General features: G+C 48.0%; 1 protein-coding gene across 3 annotated transcripts in view; it reads left to right on the forward strand.

The window, feature by feature from the left end:
* Pou2f3 (POU class 2 homeobox 3) overlaps positions 1 to 17,073 on the forward strand; it is a 78,860-nt gene extending 61,787 nt beyond the window's left edge. For 2 of the 3 annotated variants that reach the window (XM_047519377.1, XM_047519378.1), the window contains 8 exons: positions 201 to 280; positions 2,879 to 3,061; positions 3,468 to 3,609; positions 5,298 to 5,434; positions 6,798 to 6,959; positions 13,053 to 13,119; positions 14,407 to 14,542; positions 15,620 to 17,073. In XM_047519377.1, the coding sequence (XP_047375333.1) occupies positions 201 to 280; positions 2,879 to 3,061; positions 3,468 to 3,609; positions 5,298 to 5,434; positions 6,798 to 6,959; positions 13,053 to 13,119; positions 14,407 to 14,542; positions 15,620 to 15,659 (947 nt within the window). In that variant the 3' untranslated portion in view covers positions 15,660 to 17,073. Of the gene's footprint in view, positions 1 to 200; positions 281 to 2,878; positions 3,062 to 3,467; positions 3,610 to 5,297; positions 5,435 to 6,797; positions 6,960 to 7,984; positions 8,404 to 13,052; positions 13,120 to 14,406; positions 14,543 to 15,619 lie in introns of those variants that run through there. The other variant, XM_047519379.1, reaches the window with a different exon arrangement.
* Positions 17,074 to 17,290: the final 217 nt, after the last annotated feature.

A 17,290-nucleotide genomic window follows, 5' to 3' on the forward strand; every position in this document is an offset into this window, starting at 1 on the left:
CGTCTGGTTTGCCTCCACCTGTGTGAGGCAATGCCTGGCAGTGCCCATGGGGGACTCTCCACAGGGCTCAAGGTGGGTTGAGAGACCTGATTAGGTAGCAGAGGGAGGAGACAGTACTCCTTGGATCCAGGGTTGAGCGTGTCCTTCAGATGGTCTGGTATTTACTTGTTTCTTCCTTTGTCTGCTCCCCTTTTACTCAGGTCTGCAGCCGAATCTTCTCCCCTTTCCACAACAGAACAGCCTCCTCCTCCCACAGACAGGGCCTGGCCTTGCATCCCAGGTAAACACCATTCCTCCTGTTTCCTCTAGGAACGTCTCAGCTCTGGGCAGAGTTCAGCTCATTGGGGTTTCCCTACCCCTTTAGCAGAGCACTTACTTCTCTGGGAGAAGGAAACAGCCAGGCACTGGAGCATGAAGAAATCCAAGTTACAGTTAGGGGAGGCAGTTTACCCAGTGTCACTATAGTGAGGCTAGAATGAGAGCCCAGGGGTTCCAACTCCCAGACTAGCCTGCAGCCTGTTGCAGGCCCTAGCTGCTCTCCTCTGAAGACCAGGGATCATCTAGCTCCCCAGGTAAGTCAGGGTGACCACCATCTCTGCCTGGTGCTCTCAAGCCCCAAGAAGGGGGCTGAGTACCATAGGCCTGATGTCCTGGACTACAGAGCCTGAGTCTCTCACCTCAGGGCCACTGTTCCAGACTATGTCCTGCAGTGGGCACGTGTCTGGGTTTAGGAGAGAGGACATTTGCAGAGCTGCCATGGTTCCACACAGAGCCTGTTTGCCACTTAGGGCAGCTGCAATTTCATGCCAGGGTGTGTGGCTTGGCCACCTCAGAAAGGCTCTATCAACTCCCTTACCTGGGAGGTTGATAACCTGCTCAGTGGCAGGACCTGTCTCTCTACAGATGGTGGGATGGTTGGAAGTGACTGCAGAGACCTACAGTGTCCTTTCTCTGTGCTAAGATCCCCATGTATTAAGGGATGTGTTAAGGGCCCCAGTTTTGCTGGGGGCTTGTGTCCTCTCAAGAGAGTGGAAGGGGGAGGCGCCACCTAGTGGTTAAAAGAAATGGGGACACCAGAACGGCGAGCGACACCTTACCTTCTCCTGGCTGCTCCCCCAGAATCTCATGATTATAGGCTTGGATCTGCAAGAGGTCCTAGAGAGAATTCAAGATCAATGCTCTTGTCTTCTAACATTTGAGCATGAAGAGAATGGTGGCAGAGAGACCATTTAGGAGATTTTTTAGATCATGGTAATCAGCATGGTATTGTGCACGTGTAGTCCCAGCTACTTGGGATGCTGGGGTGGGAGGTTCACTTGAACCCAGAAGTTCAAGGACAGCCCGGACAACATAGTAAGATCTCATCTAAAAAAAATATTCTGGATGGGGGAGCTAATAAGGGATTGACTTAGAGTCATAGCAATAAAAATAGAGAGGAGGGAATGGGTAAGAAGATGTTTTGGGAAGTTGAATCAATGCAATTTGGTGACTGATTTATTTTTCTTTTGCACCAGGGATTAAACCTGGGGGCACCTAACCCCTGAGACACATCCCCAGCCCTTTTTTGTATTTTATTTAGAAACAGATTCTCACTGAGTTGCTTAGGGCCTCACTAAGTTACTAAGGCTGGCTTTTTGAACTTGTGATCCTCCTGCCTCAACCTCTCAAGCCACTGGGATTATAGGTGTGCATTGCCCAACTTGGTAACTGATTTGATGTGAAGGGGGAGGGGGAGAAAGGTGGTCTAGAAGAGAACTCAATAAGTATTTGTCAAATGAAAGAACAAATAAATTAATGAAAATAAAGGTTCAAAGAAGACTGAGACTTTGCCTTGAGGGTCCTGTGTATGCCACCTTCTCCCAACCCATTTTCTCCCTGCAAAACAGGATCCACTCCATGATGGTTTCAAATCATTCTGTTCTAAAAGACTTTTTCATGGGAAAGAGTCCCTAACTTGCCTCTGGTCCTTTTTTCCTCTTCACCGTAAGGATGCCTACCTGACTGGTAAGCCTGATATCTTTGGAAAAGAGCATACTGGGAAACAGAAGGTAGATTTGGTCTGGCTCTACACGGTCAGTAGTCTCTGAGCTGACCCAGCGACTGGCCCCCTAGATGTGGATTGTACTACATCTTTGTGGAATAATAGGTGTTTCAAAATTCACTTCATTCCTGACCCCAAATGGGCAGAAGATGATTCTTGGTTTAAGGGTACATTTTTGTACAGAAACAAACTAAAGAAAGAGTATATCCTGACAACAACAAATGAGAGCAAGGCACATATATACCTTTGATTAAACAACAAATGAGAGCAAGACACAAATATACCTTTGATTAAAACCAAGACACTCTCACAAGAGAAAATGGTGGTGTACAAAGTAAAGCAGGGCTCATGGAGTTTGAAACTGTGTGGAAGTTCTGTGAAAGTCATGAGTTCCCGATGTCCTCTGTTATCTTCAGTTGGTACCTGTTGGACACCTCAGTTGCCTTGCTTATGGAAAAACACAGGCAAGATAAGTGACTTTTTCTTGTCCCATTCTGAGATTTGTTTTTGGAATCTCTGTAAACAACCTTGCAAACTCCTTTTATGGTGGAAAACTGAAAGGAGGAAATAACCTGCTCAAACAGTGAGTCATGGACCAAAACTCAGAAAGCCACCTCCCTGTCCTGTACGCCTGTGGTTTCTGCCCCAGATAGCCCAGTTATTTGCTATATCATCATAGAAACTCTATTTTCCATTTCCACGCCATTGCAAATATAGGACTAAATGGATCCAAAGATGGGCCATTGTCTAAGGGGGCCTATTAGTAACAAACACCAGAGATTGTTCCTTGGCCTGTTGAATCTTTGTGGACCTGCTTGGCATATGTTCCCCTCTCAGGCAGTTGGGCGCCCTGGGCTGCCAGGATCCTCTTTAGAACCCCATCTGGAAGCATCGCAGCATCTCCCAGTGCCTAAGCATCTACCCAACTCTGGAGGGGCCGATGAGCCTAGTGACCTCGAGGAGCTGGAGAAGTTTGCCAAGACCTTCAAGCAGAGGCGCATTAAGCTGGGCTTCACACAGGTTTGGTTTGGGGATGGGAGATGGAAGGGATGAAATTGAGTGAGTGGGAATCAGGCTTTCCAAGTGCAAGATTCAAGAGCCACCCAAGGCTCCGTGTGTTTGGAGCAAGCCCTTCATGTCCCTGAGTTACCTGAGAAGAGAGCACAGTTGCCAATAGCAGGGAAACTGAGGACCTTGCTGTTGGGGGAGGAGAGGAAGGAAGGCCAGGAAAGGGTACCATCCACTCGGAATCTAAGGAGAGAAATAAACCAAGTCTCCATTGGAGTGGGGAAAGACTTGGAAAGGAGCTGAGGTGATGGTTGGGTGCTTAAGGGTCTTGTTGGATGTGTGCTGGGGCCAGCGTGGTGGGGATGTAGGCAACAGGAAGCCTGTCCCTCACATTCCTCCCTCTTGGTCCCCTGTGCAGGGCGATGTAGGTTTGGCCATGGGAAAGCTATATGGCAATGACTTCAGCCAGACTACCATCTCACGGTTCGAGGCCCTCAACCTGAGCTTCAAGAACATGTGCAAGCTCAAGCCGTTACTAGAGAAGTGGCTGAATGACGCAGGTAGGCCTGCAAGAAGGGGACGTGGAGGGGACCCAGATGGGGCCTTAGGAATCATTCCAGTGACATGTGTGTGTTCCAGGGCTTTAGAGGGCACAGAAATAGCATCCCTTTCTTCTCCTGAGTCTAGAATGAATTGGGAAATAAGACACAGGAGACAGGCAAGTAGAAATGACAAGATCAGGTTTATTACTGCAAAAGTCCTTTGTGGGATATGACTTGAGGTCTGTGGCCATGAAGATGTGCTCCCAGTTCATTCCATTCCCTGACCCAGATCCACCCAGCCTAGACCTTAGGGCAACTCCCTAGAGGCAAATTTGGGTCTGCAGGGCAGACACACGTACCCAGATTGCTGTCTGGAATCGGTCTAGGTCAGGGAGATAGGGCAGTTGGCCCTCAAGGGGCTCACTGGGATGGGGAGACCACAGGCACATCACGAGGTCTTTCCCTAACCAGTTCTGGAGTAGGTTTTGTGGGGCAGACAGCAGTTGCCATCTAGACTGGCCAGGTATGCAGGAGGATCGTGAGGATCAGTCCTTCAGGGAGGTCAAGAGTATAAGCCAAGGGGCCTGGTGTTTGGGGTGATGCCTGAAGAGTTTGGTGTCAGAGAGAGCATAGGACAGGGTTTCTCAATTGGGCATTATGGACATTTGTGGCCAGATAATTCTTTGTTGTGGGGACTGGTCTATACCCTGCTGAATAGTTAACAGTACCTGCTCCCAGTTGAGACACCCCAAAATGTCTCCAGACATTGCCAAGTGTCTCCAGGGGACTGATGGTACAGTGGCCCTGGCCTAGGCAAAGAGGGCAGGTAGGGCAGGGTGGGCAGCCAGGCATGTGACCCTCAGGGAAGTGCCTCCATGCAGAAGCCTGGGAGGGAGCAAGGAAGCCCTCCCCATCAAGCCTGCCCTGAGACAACGTCTTCTGAAGCACGGAAATAGAAGAAATAATCAGAGGTCACACAGACCTGTGATCCCAGCTACTTGGAGGCTGAGGCAGGAGGATCTCAAGTTCAAGGCCAGACTAGACAACTTAGCGAGACCCTGACTCAAAATAAAAAGGGGGGATGTAGCTCAGTGGTAGAACGTACCTGAGTTCAGTCCCCAGTACCAAAGAGAGAGAAAGAGAAGAAGAAGAAGAAAAGAAACCATCAGAGGATCCTAGAATCTTTGGGAATGGGCCTTGTGGATCACCTCTAGAGCGACCCCCACTGATGCCTCAGTCCTTCCTAAGGCATAACCCTCCTGTCCACTTACAGCCTTAGCTTCAACACTCATAGTGACCAACAAATGGCTTCAGTGCAAACATTCTGCACCAAGTACAGTGCCTTTGGCTCAGAATGCCATTTGACTTGGTGTTCACATCCAGACATATCTGTAAGAAACAGAGTCACCAATGTTACTTGTAGGAGCTCGGCCTGTGCCCACTCACACCCACACATGCCGCTCATGTCTGGACTTCCCTGAACCATGACCGCAAACACTGGAGACTGTGGTGAGAGGCAGGAGGACCTTTGCCCAGAGCAACGAGGAGAAACAGGATCTTGGTCTGTTCTGGGTCCCCTGCTGGGGGAGGGGGCTGGTCCTGAAAGTCACTGCAGAACCCACTGGGAAGGGCTGTTGGACCTCGAGTCCATTATGGCAGGGCCTGACCCTTCTCTGAGCTTCTTTTGCTCCTTCACCTCCCTCCAGAGTCCTCTCCATCAGACCCCTCAGTGAGCACACCTAGTTCCTACCCCACCCTCAGCGAAGTGTTTGGCAGGAAGAGGAAGAAACGGACCAGCATCGAGACCAACATCCGCCTGACTCTGGAGAAGAGATTTCAAGATGTGAGCAGCCCCTTGCTGGGAGTGGGTAGGCCAACCTGCTCAGGTGGACGAGGAGGACCCCAAGGCTGGGAGGCAGGCCACAGGCCCCAGCCAGCAGTGACATAAACCTGTCACATCACCACGCCCAGGGATTTAGGGTTCCAGAAACATCTCCCCATCACTGAACCTTCTTGTTCTGATACTTATTTGGAATCCATTGCCCCTCTCACTAGAAGAGTTAAACAATGGAATACAGAGTCCCAGGAGAATGTATTTCTGTATCTAGTCCGGGTAAAGGAAATAAAGCCAGGGTGTCATATATAAACTCCATCCTTTTTGAGATAAATTGTGTGTTTTCCAAAATAGAAAGATAATAAAGGTTTATCCTAGACAATTTGGAAAATACAGGGAAGGAAGTAGAAAGTAAAAAGAATGTATCCCCCAGTGCCATCTGAATGCATTTTCTTCTATTCCTTTTTCCCATGCACATTTAAGTACTTGTGACCATATTGTGCACGTGTGATCATATTGTACTTGTTTATGAACTTTGTGACAAAAGCATGTGGAAGCTGTGGATTCCACTGGGAACTGGGGGAGAGCCTCAAGAGCTTCCAGCCAGGCTCTCTCAGATCCCAGCCTCCAGAGCCATGCCTGGTACCACCCACCTCTGAGGCCCAGGCCCTCATCCAACCTGTCGGCCTGGGCCCTGGGATTGCCACCCTGCTGGCGGATACCCCAGTGCCTCTGGCTTAGGGACTTGATGGCTGCATCCCATTGGCAGGATTCCCAAAGCTGACGTTCCCTTCTTTGTAGGCTTCTCAGAGCAGCACAGTTAAGGGAGGTTGCAGAAGTATGGAGAGAGGGGCTCAAACCACAGACTGGGTGGCGGGGCCAGAAGGGGGCATGAGGACCTCGTATTCAGCACAGCTACCCTGCAGATTTGACAAGGGCACACGTTTTAGCTTCCTCCTCTCCTTGTAAGATATGACAAGGGGGAAGGATATCAAGTTCTGATTCTGCTCCCCCCACCCCCACATAACTCACCCCTGGACCTCTGTCCTCAGAGTTGCTCCCCAGGGAACAAGCATGAGATGAGACCTGCCTTTATGGATCCTCTGTTCTGTGTCAGCCCTTTGTTTGGCAATTTATACACATTTTCTCATTGAATCCTCACTGTACCCTACATGGTGGGCACTATTGTTCTTATTTCATAGATAAGACTGAGGCTCAGAGAGGTTAAGAAAGTTTCCCAAAGATACACAGTATGTAAATGATAAAGAGGATTCCACCCTAGAACCTGCTTCTTTGGAACATCTCTCCCTCACCCCTGATTCTTGATCCTGTTCCCTTCTCCTGATCACATTCTGTTCCTTCATCCCTGTAGAACCCTAAACCCAGCTCAGAAGAGATCTCCATGATTGCAGAGCAGCTGTCCATGGAGAAAGAGGTGGTGAGGGTCTGGTTCTGCAACCGTCGCCAAAAGGAGAAGCGAATCAACTGCCCTGTGGCCACACCCATCAAGTCACCTGTCTACAGCTCCCGAATGGTAAGTGGCCAGGAACCAAGGTGCCTGCTAAGTGCTGGTGGGCAGGATCTTGGGGGACAGTCTCCCGCATCCTGGGAAGGTGGTGGTTGGTGGGGAGCAGGGTATGCAATACATAAATAAGCAAGTCAATGCAGGGTATAAAATATGTAGCATAAGGAAGACTATAGAAGGGCAAGGGGTGTGCAGTGATGAAGAGAGAGATCAGAGAGGACCTCTTTGTCAAGGTGGCATTTGAGTGGAACTCGGAGTGTTGCAAGTAAAGGAGATGTGTGGCTACCTGGGGGAAAGAGGGATCCAGGCAGAGGGACCAACCATCAAAGACCAGCATGTTTGAGGAACAACAAGGAAGCCATTGTGCCTGGGGCAGAGGGAGGAAGGAGGAAAGAGGGAGGTGATGAAGGCCATAGAAGTCCCAGGGAGCAGACTCCCCAGGGTCTTGGAGTCCATCCAAAGGACCCGAGGTTCTAGTTTGGCTAAAGTGAGAGACTTTGGAGAGTCCAGGCAGGGAAGTCTGAGTGGGTCGACATGGGCTCCTGTGTGGAGAACGGCCTGTGTGGAGGTAGCAGCCAGCTAGAATATTGTCATCAGGTTGGGAAAGGTGGTGGCTTGACTGGGGTGGTAGCCATGGTGACAAGGGTGAGCCATGGTGGGACTTTGCATGAACTTCAGCTGTGGAGCCAATAGGATGTGCTGATAACTCAGTACAGAATATGAGGAAAGGGGCAAAAGTGACTTTAAAGGTTTTGGAAACTGCGCAGCTGATTGGACAGCTTTAGAGATGACAACTGGACAATCGGGCTTGAGGGATCAAAAAACTTGAGAATTTAGGGCTGGTTTTATGAAGTTGAATGTGCCTGCTAGGCATCCAAAAAGAAGTGGGAGTTAAATCTGTGACTCTGGTGTTCAAGGGAGAAGTCAGGATGGGAATAATTTGGAGTTCCAGGAATACATGAAAATTCAGGGAATAGGGCTGTCTTCTCCATCCAGGGGGTCGTGGGACATGGAGAGCATGTTTCTGCTTACAGAAAACACACTGAATAAATGCTGTTGCGATGTGCTTCACAGAAGATGTGCAGGTGTTTGAGGACTAAGCTTGTCCAGGGTTTCAAAAAGGCTTCTCGGAGAAATGATGTTTAAAACTGACCCAATAAAAAGAATGGCTTTTTCCCCATCTCTGGGGATGGTGGTGTTTGAAGATCAAGAAAGTTGAAGATGATGATGTCCTCAAGTCTTCCAGCACCCTACAATGGTGGAAATTCACCCTCGTTGGACTACCATATAACCCAGCTGCACCACTCCTCAGTATTTATCCTGAAGAATTAGAATCAGCATGCTAGAGTGATACAGGCACACCCATGTTTATAGTAGCACAATTCACTGTAGCCAAACTATGGAGCCAGTCTAGTGTCCATCAGTGAATGAACGGATAAAGAAAATGTGGTATATACATAATGGAGTTTTATTCAGCCATAAAGAAGAATGAAATTATTTGAGGAAAATGGATGGAACTTGAGAACATTATGTTAAGTGAACTAAGTCAAACTCAGAAGGTCAAGGGACATATTCTCTCATGTGGAAGCTGGAGAGGAAAAAGGGAAAAAAAAGATGTGGGAGGGTCTCATGAAAATTGAAGGGAGATCAGTAGAGGAAAGGGGAGGAGGAGGGGAGGAAAAGGGGAAATACTGGGGTGTGACATTGGTCAAATTATACTGTTCTGTGGTGTTACACGCATGAATATGTAACAACAAATCCACCACCATGTATAATTATAATGCATCAATAAGAAATATTGAAAAAAATTCAGCCTTGTCAGGGTAAGACACAGCAGTATAAAAATTATACCACTGTTGGTTTTTCACCAAATATCTATTGACCATCTACTATACGTTGGTCTTTGTGCCGAGTGCTGGTTAGAAAAAGATAAATACCATTTGTTCCCTGTCCCAGAGGACCTCGCTGCCTAGCAGAGGAAACAGATAAATGAGAAACAACATGATCACTTCTCTACAACTTAGGAGCTGTGACTCGCAAACCTTGGGAGGTGGTGGTTAGGAACACTTCTCCAAGGAGATCATTAATACCTGAGCTCAGTCTAAAAAGGCAGGAAGGAGTGAGAGGCGAGGGAGTGTGAGGTGGAGCCCTCCGGGGAGAGTAGGAGAGCAGCGGTGTGGAGCAGATCATATGGCCCTTTCACTGGTTTGGTGAAGAGGAACGTTGAAGAACGAGGCTGATTGATCAGCAGGGGCCAGATGATGAAGGGATACCGTGTGGTGTTAAATGAAGGTTTGCCAGGTGCGGTGAAGCTTTAATCTCAGAGGGTCCGGAGGCTGAGGCAGGAGGATCGCGAGTTCAAAGCCAGTGTCAGCAACTTAGCGAGGTGCTAAGCAACTCAGTGAGACCCTCTCTCTAAAAAATACACAAAATAGGGCTGGGGATGTGGCTCCGTGGTTAAGTGCCCCTGAGTTTAGTACCTAGTACCAAAACCAAAAATAAATAAATAAAATTAAGGTTTGGGAGAATTCATTGGAGAATTTCAAGCAGGGCATCGGCACAATCAGATTTGCTTTTTAGAGTGATGACTCTGACTGCAGGTTACAGGGTGGCTGGAGGACACAAGACCTATTTTAGAGAGGACAGGATGTGACCATAAGGGTGAAGCAAACAGGTATAAGAGAGACTCAAGTAAGAAGCAGGCTGTGGTTAATAGGTCAAAAGCTGGCTGGAGCAGAGGTGAGGAAGGAAAGAGTCTTTTGAGGTGACTTTGAGCATTCAGGCTGGGATGGGGAGCGGGTAGATGGCAGTGTCCTGTATGAAACTGGAAAATGGAGAGGAGCTGGTTGGGAGTGGGAAAAAGTGATCGTTTCGGTTCTGTACATCATGATGATCCAAGCCAGAATGTTCCCAGGCACTTGGAGGGTCTGTAGGTCAGAAGAGAAACTGGGATGGAGAGCTGGACTGGGGAGTCACAAGCACACAGGTGGAGCTTGAAATCCCGGGTGAGAAGATGTTTACCTGTGAAGCTTGTATGGAAGAAGTAAGGAGGGAGGGAGGGCCACACCCCAACCCTGGGCAACCCCTGCAGAGGAAGAAACTGGGAAGGAAAAGCCAGAAAAGTCAAGAAACTGCAAACAGGTGGATGTGAGAGGCGTGGACAGGGGGTGAGCCTGTAGGTGAGTCACAAGAACACACGTGAAAGACTTGAATCAGAATGGGGTCCAGGAGAGTGGATCTCCCAATTTGCTTGAAAAACAGATTAGGAATTAGCAAGAATTACATGCGAGAGGAGAGGAGGGATGGCCGTAAGAAGTCCTGCAGTTATGAACAGCGTGACACCTTTGGGGATCACACATTTCAGTCTGACTGCAGCCAAGGGTTTGGGATTAAAATTAGAGAGGTTGATGAAGGCTGGAAACCGTGGGCCAAGGGTGCTGCATACCCTGGAAGCCACCAGGAACCACTGAGTATTTTAGGTTGGAGACAATATAGTAGCTGGCCATCATTGCTTCCTCAAGTATCACTGCATGCTTGGTACTGGTGATACCATGGTGTACAACATACATATGATTCCTGCTTACAGAAAATACACCAAATAAATGCTGTTGCGATGTGCTTCACAGAGAATGTGCAGGTGTTTGAGGACTAAGTTTGTCCAGGGTTTCAAAAAGCCTTCTCTGAGAAATGATGTTTAAACTGACCCAATAAAAAGAATGGGGAAAGTGTGTGAGTTGGAGGGTTTAGGCAGAAGCAAGCATCGGAAGAACATTTTAGGCAGAGGAAAGAATGTGTGCAAAGGCCCTGAGCCTGGCAGGGATGGGGAGAAGAAGAAGCATAAAGACTGGAATGGGAGAAGCCCAGGAGCAAAACAGAGTGTGAACGAGGAGGCTGGAGTGGTAGGCAGAAGCAGGAGTATATAGGGCGTTGGAACTTGGTCCATGCCGTGGGAGGTTTGGAACCTTTAAAGATTGGTTAGAGCAGTTAGGAGTCAGGGTCTCACAGTAGTTCACATCCCACCCAGGACATCAACATAGGAGAAAGAGTGAAGGAGCTTCATTAGTTATCAGCATTCATTGAACACGGATTTCTTGAACATCTGTGAACTCCCAGGCCTGGTCGAAGGCACTGGTGATACAACAGAGAACTGCACAGGCATTGCCCTGCCCTCAGGAAGCCTACAGTCACAGGGGATAAAGACATTGCAGGCACAGTGACACCCGTACATCAGATGTCAGGGAGGAAGAAGATAAATTTCCTCATCCTCTTTTCTCCATCTCAACAAGACGAGGACATGGCTTCTTCTGCTTTTGATATGAAATGATCTCCAAAATATATAGTTAATTTAGAAAAAGGAAAAAGACAAAATGGTGCGTACCAGTGTGGGCATGATTTTGTCACCATATTTATAAACAATAAAAAAGGGGCCAGTGGTACACACCTACAATCCCAGCTACTCAGGAGACCGAGGTCGGAGGATCGCAAGTTCAAGGTCAGCCTAGGCAACTTAGTGAGGCCCTGTTTCAAAAGGGCCAAGGATATATCTCAGGGGTAGGATGCATGCATACATGAGGCCCTGGATTCAATCCCCAGTATGGAAGGATGGGGGGCACCATATATATGTATGTATGTTTGCATATGCCCAGCCTGTTTTCAGAAGGAGACAGGAGCTGGGAGCTGATCACAGCGACTAAAAACATTATTATTGGGGTCGGGGATTTAGCTCAGTGGCAGAGCGCTTGCCTTGCACGCATAAGGCCCTGAGTTCGGTCCTCGGCCCTGGAAAAAAAAAAAAATTATTATTTATTTGAAAACAACAACAAATTTCTCAGGTGTGGCAGCAAGGAGGGAGATTACTGATTGTATCTCTCAGCACTCTGCCACCCCTCCCAAATGGTGCCCCAGCCTGTCTCCACCCTCCACAGATCCGCAGCCTACTGAGGAGGCTCATTGTAAAGGAGAGGTAAACGAAAGAGGTGAGAACCACCGCTGATTAATTAGGAAATGAGGACATGCTGCATCCTGTTAGGACAGGGTGTTCCAAACTCCGGAGGAATATCACACCACAGGCCCCTGGGAGAACTGTCTGTCAATATCCCTTGAAAACCCTGGTTAGAGCATCCCCTGTCACATGAGAAGGAGGGAGAGTGAAAGTAGGCAGATTTCAGCTCAGAAGAAGAGTTGAAAACCATCTAGAGATGTGCAGCCATAGGGAGCTGTTCCTTTCAGGAAGGAAGGAAACTAACATTTAACAAGCTGGCCATCTTTGCCAGCCATTGCATTGGAAGCTTTATGGACATTATCTTAATAAATCTTAATTAAAAGAAAATGTCAGGGAGGTATTCCTGCTACTTTATAGATGAGAAGACCAAATCTCAGTGGGGTTGAATAACTTGCCCAGACTCATGCAGACAGTGAATGAGGGGCCAGGTCTTACCCCCAGAGCTGTCCACTCTACTGGATCTTGTTCCAGGATGGTGACAGTGAGGGGGAGGATCCTGATCTATAGGGGAGCTTAAACTTAGTTATCTTAAGTCCCTTTCTAATCTCAGAGTTGATGATGCTACAGGGTCTCCAGGGCAAAATGAAAAGCTCCAGAGACCAAAGTTGAACTCCTCCAGTTATCTCTGGAGAACCCAGGGTACATTCATCCATCAGGGTGGGAAGGCCGGAAGCAGAGTTGCTAGGGCTGCCACTCCTCTGCCCTGAACTCAGACAGGGTTCTCTCGGGAAGGGAGAAATGGGGACTGGGAATGAGGCAGGTAGCTGGCAGCATCTGCCAGAGCACAGCCCCGAGGCTTGCGCCTTTCACCGCCAGGGCACTCAGGCAAGACACCTTCAGCCTGGTAGTGCCAAAGAAACCTTGCTCGGACACAGCGGTGTGGGGAGGGAAGGGCGTCAGGACCAGGGAGCTTCCGGAACTGACCAGGGCTGGAGCTGGATGGGGCAGTATGTGCTCCAGAGGAGAATGGAGTGTAGGTTTGGGGAGTAGAAAATCAAGGAAGCCAGACCTCAGTCTCTGGGACCCAGCATCTTGGGACAAGGACCCAAGGTTGGAGAAGGGAGTGGGAGTGGACACTTACAGCCTCTCTTGCCTTTCAGGTCTCTCCCTCAGGGACTTTGGGCCCCCTCTCTGTCCCTCCTGTCCACAGTACCATGCCTGGAACAGGTGAGCTTTAAAATGTTTCTAGATAGCTCCATAATTCCTTTTGGTTCTAACACCCTGTTATCTAAAGGAGAACTAGCATTCCATAAATGCATTTCAAAGGACATTAAAATTCATGCTGAGAAAAACAGGTTTCCATGGTCAAATAAGTCTGGAAAGTTCTGGGTAAAAAAAGTTTGACAAATGAGTTTGTTTTAATTGCAGCACTTTAAATGCATATTACATTGCCAAGTGAGCCATAGAGAAGGTTGAAGGAAGGCAGGGTTTTCTGTGCTAATTTTCTTTTCTTTTTTTTCTTTTTTCCTTTTAGACAGGGCTTCACTAAGTTGCTGAGGCTGGCTTTGAATTTGCAATCCTGCCTCAGCCTCCTAAGTTGCTGGAATTATAGGTGTGTGCCACCGTGCCTGACTGTCTCTTCCATTTTTAAAAAGTGTCTTAGTTCGATGGTAAAATATAGGTCACCCTATCCATAGAACACAGTCTGGGAAACCCAAACACAGGAATTCCACTTAGTCCAAATCTGCTATTTTAGAGAGGATGAAATTGAGTTTCATGGAAGTGAAGCAAGTTAGCACAGGCCACAGAACTGCTTAGTGAACAACCCAGGACCAAGATGAGACTCAGGTCCCCTCTCTCCTGCTTCAGTGCTCTTTCAAGGAGATCATACGCCTTTTCTTGGGCGGAGAGGGGAGAACTGGAGAGGTGACAGTCATTAGTTATGTGCTGGGGTTTTCTCTTTCCCTATGTGCTTCTCTTTCTTTCCTCCTCTCTTCTTTTCCTAAGTTTCTTATTTTTTTTTCCCCTTCCCGCCTCTTGGTCTAGGGCTACAGATGCCCAGCCCAGGGTGTGTCCTAAAGCAGGATGATTTTGGCATCTGTCCTCTTTGCATTTGGCAAGTCTTGAACTTGCAGAACCAGCCACACTGCTCTTGAGGGCCTGGGCTGCAGACAGCATCTGCTATCAGCGTCTCTGAGGGGACAGGTCAGGCTGGCGGGTGGACACTGATGCTAATGTGATAGGAGGTGGGCAGATGGGTAAGGAGAAGGTGAGGTCCATTTACCAGGAAGTCAGGTGTCAAAAGGATCATGTCAGGCTGAGATTGTAGCTCAGTGATAGAGCACTTGCCTCGCATGTGTGAGGTACTGGGTTCGATTCTCAGCACCATATAAAAATAATGAATAAAAGAAAAGTCCATGAACAACTAAAAAAAAAAAAAAAAGTGCCACCTCACAAGGTCCCAGGATCCAGCATCATTAATTTCCCTTTATTTTTGCCTCTCCTTGTCTTTAGTAACGTCATCCTGTTCCCCTGGGAACAACAGCAGGCCTTCGTCTCCTGGCTCAGGACTCCATGCCAGCAGTCCCACTGCGTCTCAAAATAACTCCAAAGCAGCAATGAACTCCTCCTCCAGCTTTAACTCCTCAGGGTAAGACCAAGAGGGAGAGTGCAGGGGCAGCCGGCAAAGGCCCAGGGGCATGTGAGGAGTTGGGCCAGCACCTGGGGACAGAGAGCTTGTCACTTGTCACAGGACTGGAACAGAGGAATGAGGTGGCTGGGAAAAGACAGAGTGGACAGCCAGACTGGACCATATCCCTAGGGAGCAGAGATTTAAAAAATAAGCTACAGCCAGGGAGCAGTCCTAGCAAGGAACTGATGTCAACAAAGCCAAAATTTCCATCCTCACTTTGACAGTGGAAATTTCCAAACCATCCTGTCAGAAAGGGCCAGGTCTTCTGCTGGGCTTAGGGGCACACTAGTCCATGTCAGGCACCTAACCATTCTCAAGATGTTCCGTCTGAGCCGAGAGCTTAAGCACAAAGAACACCCTGGGCTCCAGGCGAGGATGAGAAAGGAAGGAGGGAGGCCGTGCCAGCTCCTATTCCCCACTGCTACCTGGGAAGCGGTGGGGAGAGCAGCCTCTGGGGCCTTGGTTCATCAGCCAAAGAGTCTACTCTAGAAAGGATTCTCAGAGCACGTGCCTTGGGAGTGTGCCCTGGTTAAGAACAAACAGAGATTTGATTTGGATGCTAGCTCCAGACCTAAGCTTGTTGGAAAGATGCATCTGCCTGTCCAAATCTGGGTGACTCAACAAGACTGTCAGCTTTTATTGGCCAAATGTGGCATAGCCCCCAAAGCTGGAATTCCTCTTCTACCAGAGAGAAAAAGAAAGAGACAGAGACACAGAGACAGACACAGAGAGAGAAAGAGAGAGAGGGAGAGAACACCAAATAATATATTATTAGGAGCTTTACAAAATTGCTTTGAGGCATAATATACATTTGAAAGTGTACCATTCAGTGGGTTTTTGTGTGTGTGTGTGTATGTGTGTGTGTGTGTGTGTGTGTGTGCGTTACCAAGGTCATTCAGCCATCACCATTATATATTCCAGAACATTTTCATCACCACAGAAAAATCCCTATGTGTGTTAGCAGTTGCTCCCATTCCTATCTTTCCCCAGCATATTAGTCACTTTATGATAGACCTGTTTCCTTCTTCCCTGCAGATCTTGGTATCGATGGAATCATCCCACCTACCTCCACTGAGACCAGAATGTTCCTCCTCCTTCACTGGGCCCTGTATTCCTTCCAGAAGGAAGGGAGCCAGGCCCTCATTGTGTGGACAGACTACTTTCAGAAGCGTGGAAGAAAAGCCCCACTATGAGTGAACCCAGGCTCTTGCCTTCTTCAGGAGCAAGGGCCTCTGGAGAGCCAAACTGTGATAGAACCATGTGCTGACTCTACTGCTCTTGAAATACACCCCCCTCCCAGGAGGTTTCCGTTTCACCGTCTTTGCCTGTGGCCTGAGCTTCTAGCATGGCTTCACCAAGAAAAGGACTTCTTGTCATTATTCTCCAACTCATCCATGGGCTTCTGGGGCTAGCCATGTGCCTGGTGTGCCAAACTACCAGAGACAATGGTTTAGATTCTGAACTTAGCCACAATCCCAAACTGATCCCAAAATCTGTGGAAAGATTCGAATCATGTCTCCCCCAAAGCTTTGATGGTTTCTCTGTTCAGCAAAGTTTTCCCAGTGATTCACCATTTCATCCTACTTTCCTTTTAAGCTCACCCTTCTTTCTCTCTACAAACAGATCCATCATTCTCTCTCTCTCTCTCTCTCTCTCTCTCTCTGGGTGGGGATACAGGGGATTGAACGTGGGAGAACTCTACCACTGAGCTATATCCCCAGTTCTTTTTGTTTTTTATTTTGAGATAGGGTCTCACAAAGTTATCCAGGCTGGTCTTGAACTTGTGATCCTCCTGCCTCAGCCTCTCAAGTTGCTGGGATTACAGGCACGCTCTGGACCCAACCAGATTCATCCATTCTTGAATTCTCCAAGTCCCTTCCTCTCTACAGATGGCTGAGCCACCCTCTGTCCCCTGGGCATACTGCTCCACCCCTTGGTGCTCTTCTGTTGGCTCACATCTAACCCAGAGTTCAAGAGCACTTGCTCTTCCTCCCTCTCCTTCCCTGTTCCCCTTGAGCCCACCCTCTCTTTCTCCTGGCTGCATAAAAGGAAGAACCCAAGAGCAAACACAATGTTGTGGGCAACCTGTACATAGTGCTTTCCTGGTTTTACATTATGTTCTTCTCTCCTTAATGTGGAATTTTCCAGAAAAATGTTAACTCAGGTGTGAATTTTTAAAGATGTCTCTGTAATATTTTATCTTCTTAAAAAAAAAAAAGAAAAAAAGAAAAGAAAAAATACCAAAGTGTGAAATACTTCCAGAGTTCCCACACAGGCTGGAACTCGGCTGACTTTTTCAGGAACATTATCTCTAGAGTCTCCTTTGTGGGCCAGTGTGTAGAGCTGTCAACATGAAGCCATCCCAGAAATGGTCACTTTTTTTTTCTTTTTTAAAAGACTGCATATACAGGAAACTGTTGAGACCCAAAGGAATCTCTTGGTTTCTAAATAAATCTGCATAGTGATGATATAAACTATGTCATTGGTAAGAAGAGGTTTGGATTACTGTGCTGTGACTTTTCGTTGTGGGGAGTGGGGAGCAGGGAGGGGATATGAGTGCATATGAAGAAATGGGGTGGGAAAAATGATTCAAATTGGCACATGAAGTACCACCCCCAAAGGGGATGCTAAAGATGGCATATGTTAACACAGGGATCAGAGTTCTTGTTGGGATACAACTATCTTGGGGACAGAGTAGGAAAGAAT

Source organism: Sciurus carolinensis, chromosome 11 (assembly GCF_902686445.1).
Source record: "Sciurus carolinensis chromosome 11, mSciCar1.2, whole genome shotgun sequence".
Lineage (NCBI taxonomy): Eukaryota > Metazoa > Chordata > Mammalia > Rodentia > Sciuridae > Sciurus > Sciurus carolinensis.